The sequence below is a fragment of the Mizuhopecten yessoensis genome, unplaced genomic scaffold, assembly GCF_002113885.1.
Source record: "Mizuhopecten yessoensis strain PY_sf001 unplaced genomic scaffold, ASM211388v2 scaffold10921, whole genome shotgun sequence".
Lineage (NCBI taxonomy): Eukaryota > Metazoa > Mollusca > Bivalvia > Pectinida > Pectinidae > Mizuhopecten > Mizuhopecten yessoensis.
This window is the reverse complement of record NW_018408788.1, coordinates 1178973-1201293: the sequence shown is the minus strand read 5'-3', so window position 1 is coordinate 1201293 and position 22321 is coordinate 1178973. Positions and strand designations below refer to the sequence as shown.

At 37.1% G+C, this 22321-nt stretch overlaps 1 protein-coding gene across 1 annotated transcript; it reads right to left on the bottom strand.

The window, feature by feature from the left end:
- Window positions 1-265: 265 nt before the first annotated feature.
- LOC110463686 lies at window positions 266-6155 on the bottom strand. Its single transcript, XM_021518485.1, has 6 exons — window positions 6092-6155; window positions 4154-4399; window positions 3440-3667; window positions 2967-3212; window positions 2124-2351; window positions 266-843 (listed from the first exon to the last, which is right to left on the bottom strand). Exons 1-6 carry the CDS (start codon window positions 6153-6155, stop codon window positions 266-268), a joined length of 1590 nt encoding a protein of 529 aa, XP_021374160.1.
- Window positions 6156-22321: the final 16166 nt, after the last annotated feature.

Sequence of the window (22321 nt, the reverse complement as noted above, 5' to 3'; positions counted from 1 at the left end):
AACTTATCCACCGAGGAACATGTTTGTTTGTTATATAGGTCACCAGATTGACAAATACGTGTTCTTGGTAGAGGTCGAAGACATCCGCTGGCGAACATGTTTATTTGTTTTTATAAGGGTCGCCAGACATACCAATCCGTGTTCTTGGTAGTGTTCAAAATCACCTATTGACGAACGTGTTTATTTGTGTTATTTTAGTATTTTTCAACAGACTGACCATTCCGTGTTCTTGGCAGAGCTCAAACTCATCCACTGGCGAGCATATTCATTTGTTTTTTAGATAGATCACCAGAGTGATCACGTCAGGTACGACGATGGTCAGTCCCATGCCCACCAGAAGGATGGCCGCTGCGTATCCAATGCTACTGGATGAGGTCTTACCGTCATCAACACTCACAAGCGTCCGAGTATAAGAGCTTGTCTGTTTCTTGTCAACCATCAGCTTTTCTCTGAGTTTCTCTACCAGGACCTCAACTGTCTGGTTGTAATACTTTTGTAATGCTAGACTATTCTTGCATCTGCAGGGACATAGTTCGGTAGGCAAGGTTGACACTTGACTGCTTGTTTCAAGGATGTGTGCTGTTGTTTCTAATGTTTGGAGATCTGTTGTGGCATGCTGAACACCACTGGTCTGCGTCTCAGACTGTGTGGTTACCTTTAGTCCGGTTGTGGTCGGCTCGACTTCAGTTTTAGTAAATTCTGCTTCCGTAGTTGTAGACTGGACTTCTGTGCTTTGAACCTCCGACTGTGTTGTTATCTTGACTTGGGTTGTTGCTGGCTCGAGGTCGGTTGCAGCAGATACGGCTTCAGCAGTTGTAAAACCAATACAAGATGGATCTCCGCCTAAATGTTCAAGAAAAATTGGACCTATTACTTTATGTTGAATATGCTTTATATATATTACATCGATGTGTCATAAATGCTGTTAACTATTCTCAAATAAGAATAAAACTTTCGATGATACAGATGTTTGTTTGCTTTCAAACATCAATTAGTTTGAGGTATAGATTATGGGAAAATATTGCTTTATCATAATCGGTGGCTCGTAAACCTTTTTGAAATTGTGACTGAGTTGGCAGTGGTCTTTTTAATTTGTAGACATTTCCAAAACACCTACCACTAAAATATATTTGTTCTTATCCAAGCTTAAGCGTCTTCCGCTCATGATATTTTTGTCATTTATATCCTTCCAACATTTTAAATAAACAGCATTTTGATGTGGGAAGGTAGTTTTTTTATAGTTAACAATTGTGTTAGTCAAACGGAAACATTCGGAACGTCGTGACATGGACAGGTTTGACGACTTATAATAATGAACGATGCAGGGTCGTACAATCAACATTATATATATTTCATATATTCTCAGTTAACGTGTTTTCCTTTACCCGATCTTCATATTTCTATGTCAAGCGTAAAGCTTTATTTGATTGCAATGTGTATTGTTAGAGCATAGGTGTTTTTAAATTAAATTGTTTTTTATATGATATGGACAATCGCCTGCGTCCATCGTGTAACCTATTAAATCATATTAAAAAGAGTTGCTGTCCCTTTTTTATTTCGACGTCATTAAAATATGGACCAAACATGTAAACCTCTGAACAACGTACACCACATTACATGTTGTCATAGTTATCTTTTCTATTTCGTTTATTTATCCTACGAAGGGATCACTGCATTTCATTTAGGAATCCAACAACAGAGTTATGATGAATCCTTCTGAAACTACAGTTAAAACTCGATGCAGTGCCTCTCGTTTCCTCTGCCATCACTTACTGCTAACAACTTGTCAATGGTTTTTTCTCTTGTTCTTAACATTCCTTTAAATGTCGCTCTCGATATATTGTCAGACCTCTTTATACTGCCAAAAAACCTATGAACAAATGGTGGCAGTGTAGAGAGGTTTTACTGTACAGGATTACTGTAAGGTCGCATAATCTTGATCTTCACTTTTTTTTAATATTTCCGGAAACAACTTTTACCAGATATTAATTGATTTGGGTCGTTAATTATTGGCGTACTTGTCATATTCTTACGCAATATCAATTTCATTTGAAGGAATTTCTGTGAAATGACGAATTCATTAAACCAAATGTTTTCGTACCCTAACTAATAAGCAAACATACCTTCCACAATAACTTCACAGAAATGTAGAGGATCCTCCGACATTGCGTGGACGATCTTAGAAACCCTAACGTAGCGTCCAATCAAATTATTTGGACATGTCAGGCTTTTAAGCGTGCTACCGGGGATAGGTGGCCCGGTGTAGTTGTAACACAGTCTAACATCCGGGTTGTACCTGTCAGTTTGGTATGTGTTGGATACCTCTACTGTAAAATTATTCATTCTCGAGCCTGAAACGAGAAGGTTTTTTTTCATTTTAACAAATTGAATAGGCATATATTGAACAGTTGGATTAAATAACAGGCACGGCTATATCAATTCTCTCCATTGGCGGCCGGCATGTTAGCCTTATATTAATAATAAAGTTAATTAATTTACTATGAATGTTTTAAATTCACCTAATAATCAAAGTATTCTAACAAAACAAATTATCACTTCAATATCAGATTACAGAGCAGTACAAAATGATCTTGATTGTGTGACCTTCACTTTTTCGGCCGTCTTTGTTTTCTGGTAATGGTGGTCTCTTACACGGTACAGTTTTAAATTTTGGCATGTTTTTATTTCAAATCGGTTAATTCTAGCATGTTTGAAAAAAATGAATGCCTACATATTTAAAGACACGTACTATTTTTGACATGTTATATAATACGCCCATCATTCTGACTTGTTATTTCATTAATTTATTATTTTTAACATGTAATACACTTGGTCATCTTATTAGATATTTGTATTATAAGGAAAAGGGAATGATTTTATTCGCGCATTGTTCATTCAAAAGTCTAAGAGGTCAGAGAAATTTAAGGGAGGAAAATACAACTGTTTAGAGTATGTCAACTTATTACCTATTAGTTCTCGGTTTTGGATGGACACTTGCTTGATATGATAGAGTTTTCCCAGGTCTACCTGCCACCATTGATATCCGGTGCCATTTACATGCGAGCAGGAATGATTTTCATACATGTTTGGTGCAAGGTTTCCGTCCACAGATCGCCAAGCGTGTCCGTAGGTAGTATCAGTGATGTGAGTGGACGATTGGGTAGCCGTCTTATTGACAGCTAGGTCGAGGTTTGTGCACTGATCAGCCCTCACTGGTAAGTGTATTAGGACCATATATAATCGTCTATAGCGTTGATGCTTTGTTGAATATATTACAGTACTACCTGCCTTGTATCCCTTAATACATTTTTTTAAATAATATGTGCATTTATATATAGAATCAATTATGGTCAGACAAACAGCAAATAAAACGGGTTATGTTCAACGTACCTATACACGAAATAAATACGACTTAAAATCTCTTAGATTAAATAATTACCTTCTACTATAACTTCACACAGTGTTAGTGGACGATTTTGTTGTTGTGCATTCCTTGTAATCCTCACATAGCGTCCCAATGTGTTGTCAGGACATTGAAAGGTCTTCAGTTCCCCCGCTCCTATACCACCTAAACGGTGAGTGTTGCAAAGCTGTGTTCTAATAATTTCAGTGGTTGCTTGTAGGAAATCTTCAGCAATTTCTATTTTGAAATTGAATAGGAAGTCAGCTAAAATGAACAAATAAACATTACTAACAATCAAATGTAATTATAACGAAACTGTTTGCGCAGATTGATATTAAATACTGTTGATGGTTATTATTATGTATAGACTAGCCTCTATCCGTATTATTATCCCGAATGTAGTCACTCCTTAACGATACCGCATGGTTCCGGTTTATACTACGCATGTTTGTAGAACGAGTATTAAGCCCGTCATTAAAGATGCCTAGCAGTGGCGTGTTCGATCTGATTTGTTTATGCTGGTGAATCCAACAAACAAAACAGTTATGATGGTTAGTATGTATTACAATTTAACGGCCCATTATCACAGACGAGATCATAGGGACCAATAAAATTGCGATTAAACATGTTAAAGGAAATGGCATAAGCCAAACGCAAAGGTAAAAGACATACGTCCACCTAAAAAGTAAAAGTGACGAATATTGGTTATATCTTTTAAAGATTCACTGCATACATACAATGTATACTTACGATGCTCCAGCCTATTCTGGATTGTTACATTAGATACGTTGTAGCTCCTGCCTAAATCCACCTGCCACCAACTTTCGTCGGGCAAGTACTTTGTAGATGCGCATGATCTGTGTCCCCAAACAGGGTCAAGAACGCCATCTACCGCGTGCGAGGATGACCCTTCATATCCATTGTTCGAAAATGTTGTTGACTGAGCTGTTGCCCTGTTCAACGCTACATTATAGAGGTTTCGGCTTGTCAAGCTCTCTGAGGAACAGATCAAGTGAAATAGCATTAGCCACTATATTCAATTTTGCTTATAAATGTAAGAGATCTTAATGCTATCTCAAGCTATGAATGTCATTATGCAAGCTATGTATGTTGATGAATGTCGATAAAACTGACGGCCAGTACAATTGATGCTGTGCTGTGCGGTGGCTATTTAATTTTTAGATAAATAATCATGTAATAAAATGTCGGAGACCTTGACCAGAACATTCAAATCCTGAATCGGATTTCAAGATATGGCACTGCAAATTGAACTTTGATTTCTTGTACCAGAAACAGTTGCGAGCGAATACGAGACCGTTACATCAACTGTTTACTTGCATGAATATTTTAATACATTTCACCAAAGTACCTGGTTGTCTTATAAATATTTTTATTTCTACTCGCAATTTTAAATGTTTGGCATTGTAAAATATACGTCTTCTCCTGGTATTTTGAACAGTTGTCAATGACTACGAAACAACATTTGGTGTTTTGAATGGTAGTCAATGACAACACTACGAAACCGGCTTATCACCGTATACGGTATCATTGCATGAATATTTCAACACATTTCACGTGAAGTATTTGGCTGTCGCCTATTTCCAGACTGTAGCTTGAACAATTACAACAATGACTTAAGATGACAATCCGAGTTCCGGTTCTGGTTCATTTATTAGTGTTTAATTATGAGTGATATCGCCTGTATATCTCTACTACGTCTTAAAATACAGAGAGCGGGCTTCATGCAATATCGATGAAACAGATTTGCGTTCATGCCGGCATGCAAAATTTAAAAAACGCCGTACAATCAATATACTTACATATTTACTATAGAACAATTGTTTAAATTTATTTATTTGTTCTTCGATAATGAATTTATTTACTGTGTTTTGTATACGTCGTCATTGAAACGACATTGTCGAAACAGTCCTATCTAGATCAAATTGGCGCCAATAATTAACCGTAGCGAAGCGACAAGACAAGGTTAATTTCTGACGTAATAAATAAACCACGTGTTACATTACGAGAGTTTTGCTTTCATACTCAAATAAAATGCATTTTTGCTGGTTATATTCATCAAGTGGGTTACAGCACAGATGTTAATATAGTGCAATCAACGACACCTGTAACCATTAAACATTAAAACAAAAAAGACATTTTTTTTTCACTTAAGACCAATGGATTGCCAGAACGCAAACTTTATTTTTCCAAGCGTCTCGTATTTGACATGTGTAGGTCACAGAAAACACACCCCATTTACATTTGAGGAAAACTATGGTGGCATATTTCTGCCATCCACTTGTGACTTACGAGTTACGTATGTCGACATAATTATTGAAAGATGTCGACATAATCTGAGAAGATCTCGACATAATCTGAGAAGATGTCGACATAACTATTAAATTATGTCGAGATATTATCACATTTGTCGAGATAATTTTGCCTAGATAATTATCTCGCAAGTGGATAACTCGGCTTTGTATCGTTTAATGCTCGGGTGTGATATCGACTTGCCACTTAGGACTTGCCACTTAGGACTTATTTATGTCGACATCCTAGTAGATTATTGCCGACTTCCCAGAAATATGCCACCATAGAAAACTTATCTAAAATGAATCAACATCATGAGCGGTGTACCAGAACGTTGCTAACGTTTTTATTATTGTAAACTGTTTTCCTGAAACTTACCGGAGAGAGCAACATAAGTCAGAATCTGTAATGTCTTGAGCCACTCGAAGACAAAGATGTCCATGATGTATTCGGCGTTGTTAAGAAGAATCCTTAAATGTCTTCTGTATTGTATATCCTTTTCTCATCCAATCGTGTTCCGTCAGTCTCCTTACCTAAACATAAATATTTCGTCGTGAAAACGTATTGAACGGTGTAATTTTCAAATTGTCCAAATGCACAATGTATAAACCGGGAGACTTCTACCCGCAGCTGTATACACCTACTTATGACAGAATTAATGATGCATCGTAAAGAGTCTTCCAATGATGCGCACGCCGCTTTTAGCCAGGTGACATTATTGATTATTAATTTATTAATTTATTTATTAGTAGTTATAATTTGTACGTACACCTATTATATACGATTCTCCCGAAGAGCTTTGTAACAGCGAAAGGCAGTATTCATTTGCCTTTAGGTGTTTGTTTGCAATTTTCGTTTTGTTTTATAGCCACAGAGATTTCAACATTGTTTTTGTATTATATTCAATGACTATATACCAAAAACACCAAATATCATTGAGAGGGTAAATATATAAAAACGAAAAACAAAGGTATTTTTAGCAGTTCCCTAGCGCTTTCGTCTCTGTAGACATTCATCATTTTACATTTTCTCCAAAATAAACACGGCCACTGTTAACTACTGAAGAAGACCTGTTCAGAATCACTTTTTGTTTCTTTTATGGGCCACGCACTGTGTTTGTGGCACTAGTTATGGATGATAATCAACGTTAAATATATGGTCATGGTAAATTAAAACAAACATAAAACACAATGTCAACACTACCGTCAACAGAACCACAATAGCTAACGGGACACGAAAACATACGGGAAGCGACCACGAACCACTACCAAGAAGCCATGCATAACAAATGATAATATGCACGGTTTTTGGCATCCAATATTTCGTCTGGTTGATATGATTCTTGTCCATGTGGCTAAAAGATTGTTTCAGTGACATACATCTGTGAAACAATTTCTCACCAATCATGTATTATATTTACATATATGAAATGTATGCAACGGGTATTAAGAGATGCGACAATTACCTGGGCCTGTATTCATGAAACCGTTTTCATGTTCAAGCATTGATTCTGTACTCAAGTTAAATTTCTATTTCCGCTTATATATTAATAAAAATATATATCTTATTTTGTTAATGTTTATGTGAAAACATTTAAAAGACTGAAAGCCGAATACTGTTTTTAATGTTAACATTTTACTTTTTGATCATTTGAATGAGACACAAGAAAGCTGGTTTGAGCACAGAATCCGTGCTTGAGCATGAGAATGGTTTCATGAATACGGGCCCTGGTCCTTCTTTTGAAATTTATATCGATGATGATTATTGTCCTTGAGTAACAAACTCTTCGAAACTTACCTGAATCCAAAGCAGTCTCTGGAATTGAAACCACAGATCCCTCTAATATGGATATAGCATGTAGCTTCTCTTCTTTAGCAATTTAACAATTACGCCAGAGTGAGAGAGTTAGGTCTGTACAGGCCGGCGGGATCAGTAGGAGCAGGTCAGTATTGCATGTATCAGCCTATTGTCTTCTTATATCTTTGTTTGAAACGTCAGCAAACGCAGGTTACACAGTTAACGTTGTTCGTTTGATAATTCCTTACCAATAAAAATAACACATATCACTGAGTCAATATGCAAGGAACATTCGAAAATAAACGTAAATACGAACAGACAACAGAATGGAGAATAACAAAACAAAGGGAAAGACTTCATTTCCTACTTATAACAAATATTTGTTATGGTGTTTTTGCGGAAGGGTGCCCTTTAATCTCCTGTCAGCATGATAACTGAATTTTCAGTTATACTGTTCGTTATTTCATTGCACGCCGGAATATCGGTTGGTTTAAGTATCATTGGTGGCAGGCATGTTTTCCTGCTTTTAACTGCTTTTAACTGAAAACGATAATGTGTGCCTTATATATAATTACGTCACGCTTGATATCATTGGTGGCAGGCATGTTTTCCTGCTTTTAACTGCTTTTAACTGAATACGATAATGTGGGCCTTACGTCACGCTGGAATAACTAAACATCATCCGTAACACGACATGAACCGTTGTTTATATATTCCCTTATATGGACATTCGGTTTGATATAGCTTCTGTACTACGAAAGCAAATTGTTGGAATCCTTGTACGTAAACAGTCCGTGCTAATGAGGGGGGGGGGGGGGGGGCGAAATGATTCCAGATGGTAACTAGGGCTGAGTTAACACCATAGCAATACACAGAGCGACAAAATAGAATATTTGAAATGCTGGTGGTTACTTGCGCGTTAAAGATTACATAAACGAGTACAAATTGCGGTCAACTTTACGTAAAGGTGCTAGACAGATCGGACAAGATCGAAATGAATCTAGCATGGGCTAAATAATGCGACAACCCTGTTTAAGGTCCGAAAAACGCCTCCATATAAATCCCCTTCTGTAACACCCTTGGGGGTAGGTGATGCCCCCTTCTGTTCCGGGTGTGATCTCTCTTGAGTCTCTCTTCTACATTGACGTTTCTCCGATATGTTGAAGTCCCCTTGGTATATTGAAATCTCTCATTTCAGGAACCCCGTCTTACTCGAAGGTGATGTTAACGGTCCCCCTCTATGTCTTAGTTTCGTTTAAACACAGAATGCACGTGTATGATGGCATTGAAATGTCACGATCCCCTTACTATTAAAGCTAGTTTCAGAGTGTGAGTGTAGTTTGTAGTTCGTAACACGCTGTTTTAGGAGTAAATGTAAACGTTACAACGGGTGTTGTTTGTAACATACTGTGCGTCTTACGCTTGGGGAAATATCTATAGATTGTGGACACGATGTTTTAGGGGGACGTGAGGAGTTATTATACCCAGCTAGTCTTACATGTATTTAAGGGTGTAGTTATCAATACACTTAGTGCCTGGAAATGTGCGTAATTATACATCCAGGAGGATAAAACATAAATACCTGCACAGTACACATGGCTTACATACAGGAAACCGTTTCACCATCGTTCCGTGAACTTAAAAACACATACAGGATAAATTAATGAGTATGCCGAGTCCAAAGCACGTCGATGCTTTTACATTTTTTAATTGTGTCTTTGATCCTGATGAAAACAATAAATTCACTTTTTCAGTATTGACAATATGAGAAAAACTTATTTATTTAATTGATGTGTTGTATTCCTTTGTGTGGCTTGATAAGAAACTGTTAAATTTATGTTCATTGATGTCTCACTTCAAATGAGATGTACCTGTGACATTTGTTTCATTGTAGCAGGAATATTAAAAGATTCATCGATCACTACTTTAATGGGACGTTCGTTATTTGAATATGATTCATGTATATACATAAAAATTCACACATGACCGAGTATGACACATACACACTATCCGTGTGTTATTGACAGTTTTCGCCGTGCAGTTTGCTTTCTAAAGGGGTTGACCAGTTTGCACATTTGTCTCGTCCAGCCATCCAATTCGACAATAAAAGTTTATTTTTCAACTGTTAGGTCACTCTGTTGAGACCAGTGAACAGTAAAAACAGCATTATAACGTTTTAACTTGTGATTAATGTTATGCCGAGGCTCAATGAAAATGACCGCCTCCGGATTATTGGTATGCTTCAAGCTGGTATGGGCCAAGTCGTTGTCTCTACACGTTTTCATGTCCATCGAAACACAATCCGGGATTTGTGGAGACGACATCAACAGTTTGGCCACGTCGGCGATCGACCCTGTGCGGGACGGGAACGTGTGACGTTACGTCAACAGGACAACCATATTCGGCTTGTTCATTTGAGAAATCGCTTCCAAACTGCAAGTTTGACTGCACGGACAATCCCTGGGTTGCTACCAATAAGCCCGAGAACTGTACGGAACCGATTGCGTGAACGAGCTATCCGTTCGCGACGTCCTGCAATCCACCCAGTTCTTCTGCCACGTCATCGTGTAGCACGTCGGGACTGGTGCAGAAGGCATCTGCGATTTACTCGACGGGATTGGGCAGGAATTTTGTTTACGGACGAATCGTGAGTCAACCTGGATAGTAGTGACGGCCGTTTCCGTGACGCGTGTGTGGTACAACGACGTTCTTTCGGCGGAGGCAGTGTTATGATTCGGGGCGGCCAACGGGAGAACGCCTCTGGTGGTTGTTAACGGGAATTTGTACGCGCTACGTTACCGTGACGAGATCCTCCGTACCCACGTCGTTCCATTCGTGCAAGGGCAGCAACGTCACATTACGCTACAGCAGGACAACGCCAGGCCACACACAGCTCGTGTCGCTATGGACTTTCCGGCCCAGCAGAACGTTGACTAGTTGCCCTGGCCTTCTGTATCCCCCGATCAGTCGCCCATTGAACACGTCTGAGATGAAATGAAGCGCAGATTATCGGCATCACCAAATCAACCGGTGACGTTGGCTGATTTGGCTGCAGCGTTGGTACAGATCTGGAATGCCATCCCACAAGCATTTTTGAACCGTCTGATAGGCTCACTCCTGAACGTGGAAAATGGAATGCAACTGTTAATAAATAACAAATAAATTGTCCCTGAAAACCTTGTTGTTCTACGTCATACACATTTATTTTTATAACACATTTTAGGCATGCACTGTTTCTTTTTTCCGCTAGTGTATTTAAAACTTACCCGAATTTTCCCTTAACCATACTCAACTGGTTCACCCGTTGTCAGCTTTTTCATTTCAACAAAATTTATTGTTTAGAAAACAAATGAATTGAACAACAGCCAAGCCTATATAAGTCCTCTCCAATAGGTACCATATATATACAAGACGTGAATAAAATAAATAATAGATATCATATTCAGTCATGTATATATAAAAAGAGAAATGGATTTTAGAATGAAAGCATTGATGGTAGAATAACACAAACATTCAGAGAGTAGAATGGTTACTTCAGGTAATGTACATTGTATAATAATGAAATATGTAAACATCTACTCAAGCTTATACAGACTTGCATACCCACATGCCTACATGTCACACACACCCTTACAAATACTATACATCTATATAAGATGTGTACTCAGCCTAAGTAAGTAATCTACATCATTACAAAGTTACTACATATATATGTCATAGTGATATACATAATATCAAGACTGTACAATAACAGAGGTCTTCAGTAGGTTTTAATCATTCAATTATTATATTATAATCTCTTAAATCGTTCAGTACCATTTATATAGTATTGGACATTAGTTAATATCATCGGACAGGGTAATATCACCTTAAGTTAACAGAGTTGAATTAGAATAACCAATGCAGTGCGGTCATGAATTTAATTAATTAAATACCTAGAATCAGAGTAATTAGGACAAGTGAAAAAAATAGTATTTTCACTAGATGAACTACAAACTGGATCTGGGATAAGATGATCTATACATTTATGATGATTCAAGTCACTTGCATCATTTCTTAATTGGCACAAAATAATATTTAATTTTCGTGGCCTACACTTTTTAAGTATCAGAAATAGCTTCAAAACAGACTAAGCCTTTATTATTAACTGATGAAACTTAATCCTAATACAATTCTCGATGTCAAGATTTTTTGAATGTAGGATTAACTGATTTATTATCCATTGTATACTAGCGGAAAATGAAACTGTGCATGCCTAAAATGTGTAATAAAAATAAATGTGTATGACGAAGAACAACAAGGTTTTCAGGACAATTTATTTGTTATTTATTAACAGTTGCATTTCATTTACCACGTTATGGAATCAATAAGTTCCGCTCAGGAGTGACGTAAACACAGCAGGGGTCAATACTGAGTTCACAAAGTTAATACCTCGTATGTCCACCGTTTGCCTGAATGCAAGCCTGGCAACGTCGATGCATGGAGCCTATCAGACGGTTCAAGAATGCTTGTGGGATGGCATTCCAGATCTGTACCAACACTGCAGCCAAATCAGCCAACGTCACCGGTTGATTAGGTAATGCCCGTAATCTGCGCTTCATTTCATACCAGACGTGTTCAATGGGCGACAGATCGGGGGATACAGCAGGCCAGGGCAACACGTCAACGTTCTGACCATAGCGACACGAGCTGTGTGTGGCCTGACGTTGTCCTGCTGTAGCGTAATGTGACGTTGCTGCCCTTGCACGAATGGAACGACGTGGGTCCGGAGGATCTCGTCACGGTAACGTAGCGCGTTCAAATTCCCGTTAACAACCACCAGAGGCGTTCTCCCGTTGGCTGTGATGCCGCCCTGAATCATTACACTGCCTCCGCCGAAAGAACGTCGTTGTACCACACACGCGTCACGGAAACATTCTCCAACGCGACGATACACTCTGGAACGGCCGTCACTACTATCCAGGTGGACTCACGACTCGTCCGTAAACAAAATTCCTGCCCAATCCCGTCGAGTAAATCGCAGAAGTCCCGACGTGCTACACGATGACGTGGCAGAAGAACTGGGCGGATTGAAGGACATCGCGGACGGATAGCTCGTTCACGCAATCGGTTCCGTACAGTTCTCGGGCTTATTGGTAGCAACCCAGGGATTGTCCGTGCAGTCAAACTTGCAGTTTGGAAGCGATTTCTCAAATGGACAAGCCGAATATGGTTGTCCTGTTGACGTGACGTCACACGTGCCCGTCCCGCACGAGGTCGATTGCCGACGTGGCCAAACTGTTGAAGTCGTCTCAACAAATCCTGGATTGTGTTTCGATGGACATGAAAACGTGTAGAGACAACGGCTTGGTCCATACCAGCTTGAAGCATACCAATAATCCGGAGGCGGTCATTTTCATTGAGCCTCGGCATAGCATTAATCACAAATTAAAACGTTATAATGCTGTTTTTACTGTTCACTGGTCTCAACAGAGTGACCCAACAGTTGAAAAATAAACTTTTATTGTCGAATTGGATGGCTGGACGAAAAAAACGTGCAAACTGGTCAACGCCTATAGAGAGCAAACTGCGCGGGGAAAACTGTCAATGACACACGGATAGTGTGTATGTGTCATACTCGGTCATGTGTGTGAATTTTCATGTAAATACAGTTGGTAATACATGTTCTATACTAATTCTCCGTATGCACAATTTCTTTTTTCCGCTAGTATATATACGAGTAGAACAGAGATGTTTTGGTTTACGGATGTATTTACACCTCGCCAGTGACCAGACAATACATATTTGTGGGTTGAATAAACACCACTCCAGGGATCATACGATACATGACATAAAATGTTGTTATTGAGTAAGAAAACACTTACGTGTACAGTAATAAAAGACTGGATCCTCTTTTTTTCCCTGTCTACTCTGAAAGACAGCTGAAAAAAAGCACGTAAAACAATGAATTACTCATGGAAATATGGAGCAAGTTCAAGAGAAACAAAATGGACTACGACTATTACGATATACAATTTTTTATCTCTCACAAATTATCCTGTCATTAATGGTGATAACTGTAGCTCTGTATAACTTAACGATATCTTAAAACAATAGAGAATTTGGTTATCTCTGGTTGGGTATCTATTGGGGCTATATTACCTTCGATATATATAAAGAAACCTGAAACAAAATGTACAAATGGGTCGTGTATCTACACTATAGAGACACCTCGGAGATTAACAAACAAAGCGAATGGTTATTAATAAAAACGGAATGTGTCTGTAATTTTGAAAACGAGACTAAAAATGGTTTTGATATTCCCGACTGGTGTAGCTTAAAAAGTTATTTATACAAGTGTATCGCTTTGGAATACTCAGTCTATCAAATTTTAGGATAAGACGAGGCTGGTTCGAAACAACAATTTTAATCTTTTAAAATGCAATGAATGTGATAGGAGTTATCAGTCTGAAAGATCCGTCAGCAGACATACCAAGCAGAAACATGCGTTAGAGTTTGTCACTTTTACTTATATATATATATATGTTACCTTACTATGCTAATTGTACTTGCTTTTTTTAAAATACTTTATGATTTGAAATGGCATTTTTACTTATGTAACCTTACTTTTGTAATTACTTTACTTATGTTACATGTACCATTGTTTTACAGACCCAAAACTCCATACACGGTCAGTAAACCAGTCAATTCTCCTCTAGACATACCCAAGACATACCCCGGATCTACCACCGCAAATATCCACGGAGATGACACCTGACGGACAAAGGGAAAAGGGTATAGCCATGTCTGATATAACGGAAATTGATGCCTACACTATTTATGTAGATAATTTCGTTCAGAATCTGATGTGTTATTTGATAAGATCGTTGTATGTGTTTATGATAAGAATGTCCATTTGACCAATTGAGAAAACAAAAAGGAAAAAAGCTTGAAAGATAGAAACGGGCAACAATGTGTCGATTGGTCATCGGCATTACCCTGTTTAATAAGGGTTATCTACAGTTTTCATAATAAATTGTAAACAACCTGGGGGACCAGTAGCCATTTTCTGTCATCATTACATTACACGTGATAGGAATCGAGATAGACCGGGCATTCCAAACAGGATGACTCCAAAATAGGATGACTCTAAAAACAGGATGACTCCAAAAAACAGAACGAGTCCAACAATAGGACGGCTCCTAATCACATAAAAACACAATACACGCTTATCAGTTCGTTCAGCATGAACAAATTGATGATAATGTCTATTTTTTCGTTAAAATATCGATTAATAAATAACAAATACTTTATTTGTTTGAAAAATCAGTAAAACAAAGTAAAACACATCAAAAGTAAAACACATCAAAAAGGATAACTCCAAAAACAGGACGACTTCAAATATTAGGATGACTCCAAAAACAGGATGACTCCAAAAACAGGATGACTCCAAAAACACGATGACTCCAAAAACAGGATGACTTCAAAAACAGGACGACTCCAAAAACAGGATGACTTCAAAACAGGATGACTCCAAAAACAGGATGACTCCAAAAACAGGATGACTTCAAAAACAGGACGACTCCAAAAACAGGATATGACTCCAAAAACAGGATGTCTCCAAACACACGATGACACCAAAAACAGGATGATACCAATACAGGATGACTCCAAATATCAGGATGACTCCAAATATTAGGATGACTCCAAAAACAGGATGACTCCAAAAAAACGGGATGACTCAAAAAACAGGATTTCTCCAAAAACAGGATGATACCAAGCAGGATGACTCCAAAAACAGGATGACTCCAAAAACAGGACGACGCCAAAACACCTAACAACGCGATACACGCGTATCAGCTTGGTGAGCATGAAAATATCGGGGGGTTTTCGTTAAAATTTCAATTAAATAATTTAATAAAGATAAAATAACATAATTTGTTAGAAAAATATTAATAAAACTAAAAACACTACAATGTTTTGGTTAAAAAATATAATAACTCAAGTGAAAAACATCACAAATGATGACTCCAAATTCAGGACGACTCCAAAACACCATATAAAGCCATACATCGTATCGGCTCGTTCAATTTGATGAAAAATATTTTTTTTTTATTAATAATTTCATTAATTTCATAAAGAGTACATGTAAATACTATATTAATTAGAAAAAAATAACACCTTTTAATGGTTTTTTCGCCAAAATCATTGACGGTAAAGGGAAGTAACTCCATATGTTTGAAGAAATTCCGGATGTATTGCTGTCTTTCCTATTCCGTTTAACTAGTTTGTACTTTTCACTTCCAGTTACATGTCAGCCCAAATTACAATCTACAGTTATGCTTAAACTCGATGACGTCATCAAAACCAACCCGTCAGTCCAAATACACACTCTACAGTCATGCAAAAACTCGAAGACGTCGTCAAAACCAACCGGTAAGCTAGATATCGTACACTAACGTTAGTAAAAAAAAACTCGATGACGTCATCAAAACCAACCTGTCAGCCCAAACACGGACGTAGATAACAATCTAATTCCGTGGTCCAAATGGACACTCTACAGTCATGCAAAATCAAAATCGATGACGTGCTAGGGTATGGCGTGTGAATATTATAATATGCTCTCTCGATGTATAAGCTGGTGTGTTGAAAACACTCTCAACATCTAACAGCCCCGTGTTACTGCTCGCGCAGGCCTGACAACCCTTCCATACCACCCTCGTCAATGATATCACATGTAAATGACGTCACAGGTAAATAACTAGAGGTCAATCAGTGCAAACCGACTCTCAATTCCCCCTTCAAACGGCTGACCGCCCCTCGAACCCCCAATATACTTCTGTTCGGTTATCCAGGAGACGATAGTTACTATCAAAGATGGTAGACATAGACACCGGGACATGAGGATTTGTTACGGCTAAGCTATGTTTGGGCCTTATAACTGAAGTGTTTTCATGGTACTATTAGACGTTTTAAGGGTTTAGATCGACTGTCATAGAAGGTTAGATATAAAAGGTGATATTTGTATAAAGGTAGTATTTCTAGGACATTTTATTTATAGAAAGTGATATTTGTAGAAAGGTAGTAATTGAAGGAACGTGTTATTTATAGAAGGTGATATTTGAAGAAAGGTGGTATTTCTAGAAAGGTGGCAGTTATAGATAGATGATAGTTATAGATAGGTGGTACTTATAGATAGGTGGTACCTATAGAAAGGTGGTACTTATAGATAGGTGGTACCTATAGATAGTAGGTCTGATAGATAGGTGGTACTTATAGATAGGTGGTACTTATAGATAGGTGGTATTTATAGATAGGTGGTAGTTATAGATAGATGGTACTTATAAATAGGTGGTAGTTATAGATAGATGGTACTTATAGATAGGTGGTAGTTATACATAGGTGGTACTTATAGATAGGTGGTACTTATAGATAGGTGGTACTTATAGATAGGTGGTACTTATAGATAGGTGGTACTTATAAGTATGTGGTAGTTATAGATAGGTATTACTTATAGATAGGTGGTACTTATATATAAGTGGTAGTTATAGATAGGTAGTACTTATAGATAGGTGGTAGTTATAGATAGGTGGTAGTTATAGATAGGTGGTACTTATAGATAGGTGGTACTTATAGATAGCTGGTACTTATAAATAGGTGGTAGTTATAGATAGGTGGTACTTATAGATAGTACGTAGTTATAGATAGGTGGTAGTTATAGATAGGTGGTACTTATAGATAGGTGGTACTTATAGATAGGTGGTACTTATAGATAGGTGGTACTTATAGATAGGTGGTACTTATAGATAGGTGGTACTTATAGATAGGTGGTACTTATAGATAGGTGGTACTTATAGATAGGTGGTACTTATAGATAGGTGGTACTTATAGATAGGTGGTACTTATAGATAGGTGGTACTTATAGATAGGTGGTACTTATAGATAGGTGGTACTTATAGATAGGTGGTACTTATAGATAGGTGGTACTTATAGATAGGTGGTACTTATAGATAGGTGGTACTTATAGATAGGTGGTACTTATAGATAGGTGGTACTTATAGATAGGTGGTACTTATAGATAGGTGGTACTTATAGATAGGTGGTACTTATAGATAGGTGGTACTTATAGATAGGTGGTACTTATAGATAGGTGGTACTTATAGATAGGTGGTACTTATAGATAGGTGGTACTTATAGATAGGTGGTACTTATAGATAGGTGGTACTTATAGATAGGTGGTACTTATAGATAGGTGGTACTTATAGATAGGTGGTACTTATAGATAGGTGGTACTTATAGATAGGTGGTACTTATAGATAGGTGGTACTTATAGATAGGTGGTACTTATAGATAGGTGGTACTTATAGATAGGTGGTACTTATAGATAGGTGGTACTTATAGATAGGTGGTACTTATAGATAGGTGGTACTTATAGATAGGTGGTACTTATAGATAGGTGGTACTTATAGATAGGTGGTACTTATAGATAGGTGGTACTTATAGATAGGTGGTACTTATAGATAGGTGGTACTTATAGATAGGTGGTACTTATAGATAGGTGGTACTTATAGATAGGTGGTACTTATAGATAGGTGGTACTTATAGATAGGTGGTACTTATAGATAGGTGGTACTTATAGATAGGTGGTACTTATAGATAGGTGGTACTTATAGATAGGTGGTACTTATAGATAGGTGGTACTTATAGATAGGTGGTACTTATAGATAGGTGGTACTTATAGATAGGTGGTACTTATAGATAGGTGGTACTTATAGATAGGTGGTACTTATAGATAGGTGGTACTTATAGATAGGTGGTACTTATAGATAGGTGGTACTTATAGATAGGTGGTACTTATAGATAGGTGGTACTTATAGATAGGTGGTACTTATAGATAGGTGGTACTTATAGATAGGTGGTACTTATAGATAGGTGGTACTTATAGATAGGTGGTACTTATAGATAGGTGGTACTTATAGATAGGTGGTACTTATAGATAGGTGGTACTTATAGATAGGTGGTACTTATAGATAGGTGGTACTTATAGATAGGTGGTACTTATAGATAGGTGGTACTTATAGATAGGTGGTACTTATAGATAGGTGGTACTTATAGATAGGTGGTACTTATAGATAGGTGGTACTTATAGATAGGTGGTACTTATAGATAGGTGGTACTTATAGATAGGTGGTACTTATAGATAGGTGGTACTTATAGATAGGTGGTACTTATAGATAGGTGGTACTTATAGATAGGTGGTACTTATAGATAGGTGGTACTTATAGATAGGTGGTACTTATAGATAGGTGGTACTTATAGATAGGTGGTACTTATAGATAGGTGGTACTTATAGATAGGTGGTACTTATAGATAGGTGGTACTTATAGATAGGTGGTACTTATAGATAGGTGGTACTTATAGATAGGTGGTACTTATAGATAGGTGGTACTTATAGATAGGTGGTACTTATAGATAGGTGGTACTTATAGATAGGTGGTACTTATAGATAGGTGGTACTTATAGATAGGTGGTACTTATAGATAGGTGGTACTTATAGATAGGTGGTACTTATAGATAGGTGGTACTTATAGATAGGTGGTACTTATAGATAGGTGGTACTTATAGATAGGTGGTACTTATAGATAGGTGGTACTTATAGATAGGTGGTACTTATAGATAGGTGGTACTTATAGATAGGTGGTACTTATAGATAGGTGGTACTTATAGATAGGTGGTAGTTATAGATAGGTGGTAGTTATAGATAGGTGGTACTTATAGATAGGTGGTACTTATAGATAGGTGGTACTTATATATAAGTGGTAGTTATAGATAGGTAGTACTTATAGATAGGTGGTACTTATAGATAGGTGGTACTTATAAATAGGACGTGGTTATAGAAAGGTGGTAGTTATAGATAGGTGGTAGTTATAGATATGTGGTAGTTATAGATATGTGGGATATGTGGTAGTTATAGATATGTGGTAATTATAGATAGGTGGTACTTATAGATAGGACGTAGTTATAGATAGTTGGTAGTTATAGATAGGTGGTTGTTATAGATAGGTGGTACTTATAGATAGGTGGTACTTGTATATAAGTGGTAGTTATAGATAGGTGGTAGTTATAGATATGTGGTACTTATAGATAGGTGGTAGTTATAGATAGGAAGTACTTATAGATAGGTGGTAGTTATAGATAGGAAGTACTTATAGATAGGTGGTAGTTATAGATAGGAAGTACTTATAGATAGGTGGTAGTTATAGATAGGTGGTGGTTATAGATAGGTGGTACTTATAGATAGGTGGTAGTTATAGAAAGGTGGTAGTTATAGATATGTGGTACTTATAGATAGGTGGTAGTTATAGATATGTGGTAGTTATAGATATGTGGTACTTATAGATAGGTGGTAGTTATAGATATGTGGTAGTTATAGATATGTGGGATATGTGGTAGTTATAGATATGTGGTAATTATAGATAGGTGGTACTTATAGATAGGACGTAGTTATAGATAGGTGGTACATATAGATAGGTGGTACTTATAGATAGGTGGTACTTGTATATAAGTGGTAGTTATAGATAGGTGGTAGTTATAGACAGGTGGTATTTATATATAAGTGGCAGTTATAGATAGGGAGTACTTATAGATATGTGGTACTTATAGATAGGTGGTACATATATATAAGTTGTATTTATAGATATGTGTTACTTATAGATAGGTGGTACTTATAGATAGGTAGTACTTATAGATAGGTGGTAGTTATAGATAGGTGGTGGTTATAGATAGGTGGTATTTATATATAAGTGGCAGTTATAGATAGGTAGTACTTATAGATATGTGGTACTTATAGATAGGTGGTACATATATATTATAGATAGGTGGTAGTTATAGATAGGTGGTATTTATATATAAGTAAGTGGTAGTTATAGATAGGTGGTAGTTATAGATAGGTGGTATTTATATATAAGTGGCAGTTATAGATAGGTAGTACTTATAGATATGTGGTACTTATAGATAGGTGGTACATATATATAAGTTGTATTTATAGATATGTGTTACTTATAGATAGGTGGTACTTATAGATAAGTGGTACTTATAGATAGGTGGTACTTATATATAAGTGGTAGTTATATATAGGTGGTAGTTATAGTTAGGTGGTACTTATAGATAGGTGGTACTTATAGATATGTGGTAGTTATATATAGGTGGTAGTTATAGATAGGTGGTACTTATAGATAGGCGGTAGTTATAGATATGTGATAGTTATAGATAGGTGGTAGTTATAGATAGGTGGTACTTAGAGATAGGTGGTACTTATAGATAGGTGGTAGTTATATATAGGTGGTAGTTATAGATAGGTGGTACTTATAGATAGGCGGTACTTATAGATAGGTGGTAGTTATAGATAGGTGGCAGTTATAGATAGGTAGTACTGATAGATAGGTGGTACTTATAGATAGGGGGTACTTATAGATAGGTGGTACTTATAGATAGGTGATACTTATAGATAGATAGGTGGTAGTTATAGATAGTGGTACTTATAGCTAGGTGGTAGTTATAGATAGGTGGAACTTATAGATAGGTGGTAGTTATAGATAGGAAGTACCTATAGATAGGTCGTAGTTATAGATAGGTGGTAGTTATAGATAGGTAGTACTTATAGATAGGTGGTAGTTATAGATAGTGGTACTTATAGCTAGGTGGTAGTTATAGATAGGTGGTACTTATAGATAGGTGGTAGTTATCGACAAGTGTGGTGGTAGCTTTAATCAGGTAGTATTTACAGACATGTAGTAATTATAGACAGATAGTTGGTAGTTATAGATAGGTGGTTGTTATAGATAGGTGGTACTTATAGATAGGTGGTACTTATAGATAGGTGGTAGTTATCGACAAGTGTGGTGGTAGCTTTAATCAGGTAGTATTTACAGACATGTAGTAATTATAGACAGATAGTTGGTAGTTTTACACATTTTGAAATTATCGACAAGTGGTAGAATACAGAGCTGGTAGATTTATGAATGTATAATCTATTATGCGTAATGATAGAGTGGAATTTTGTAATGATTTGTTACAATTTCCTCAGATCTCTGAGTAAGCTCCCTTTAAGTATAGAAAATACAGAATTATTTTCCAGTTCTTATTATATTCAAACTAAACGCATTTGCTTCAAAATGACGGAATACCATTTTTTGTCGGACAAGCACGGGGACGTAAAAATAAACAAGGGAGTAATGTGTGACTTTTCAGGGATCTAGGTCAACCTCAGGGTCGTGTCCCAATGAAGAAATTGTATTTACCGCGGTTTTTTTTACCGACCCATAAAAGGTCTAATCATCCCTTCACACCAGGATAGGTCAAAACATACATACTGTAACACGTTCTCGTGTCTCTATGGAGAAAATAGTTGTGATTCCTTAAGTATTCAACCCCGCCAGTCGATAAACGTCATTCGGAAAACCATTCTAAAATGTTCGTCATAATTTGAATTTGACGTCACGCTTCCAACCCAAAGGGGTTTTTTTCAACCTCTTTTCACACCTGTATCATTAAAACGGCTTTGAATAATGATTTTCGTGTTGTGTTTTTACCTTTTCCTAAGATAATGCAAATATGTTTATGCGGTGGGCATACCGATGTGAAATACCATCTTTGAGAAAGTCCCCAGGAGCGGATCAGGACCTCCAAGCCGATAATGTAATACAATGTAGCATTGATATATTCTTCCTTATTCGTCTCTTCGTGTTTGTCGATTGTGCATATATCTATAAGAAATGGATCCCCTCCTCTATCCCTCCTTCAAACGGCCGACCGGCCCTCGATTCGACCCCC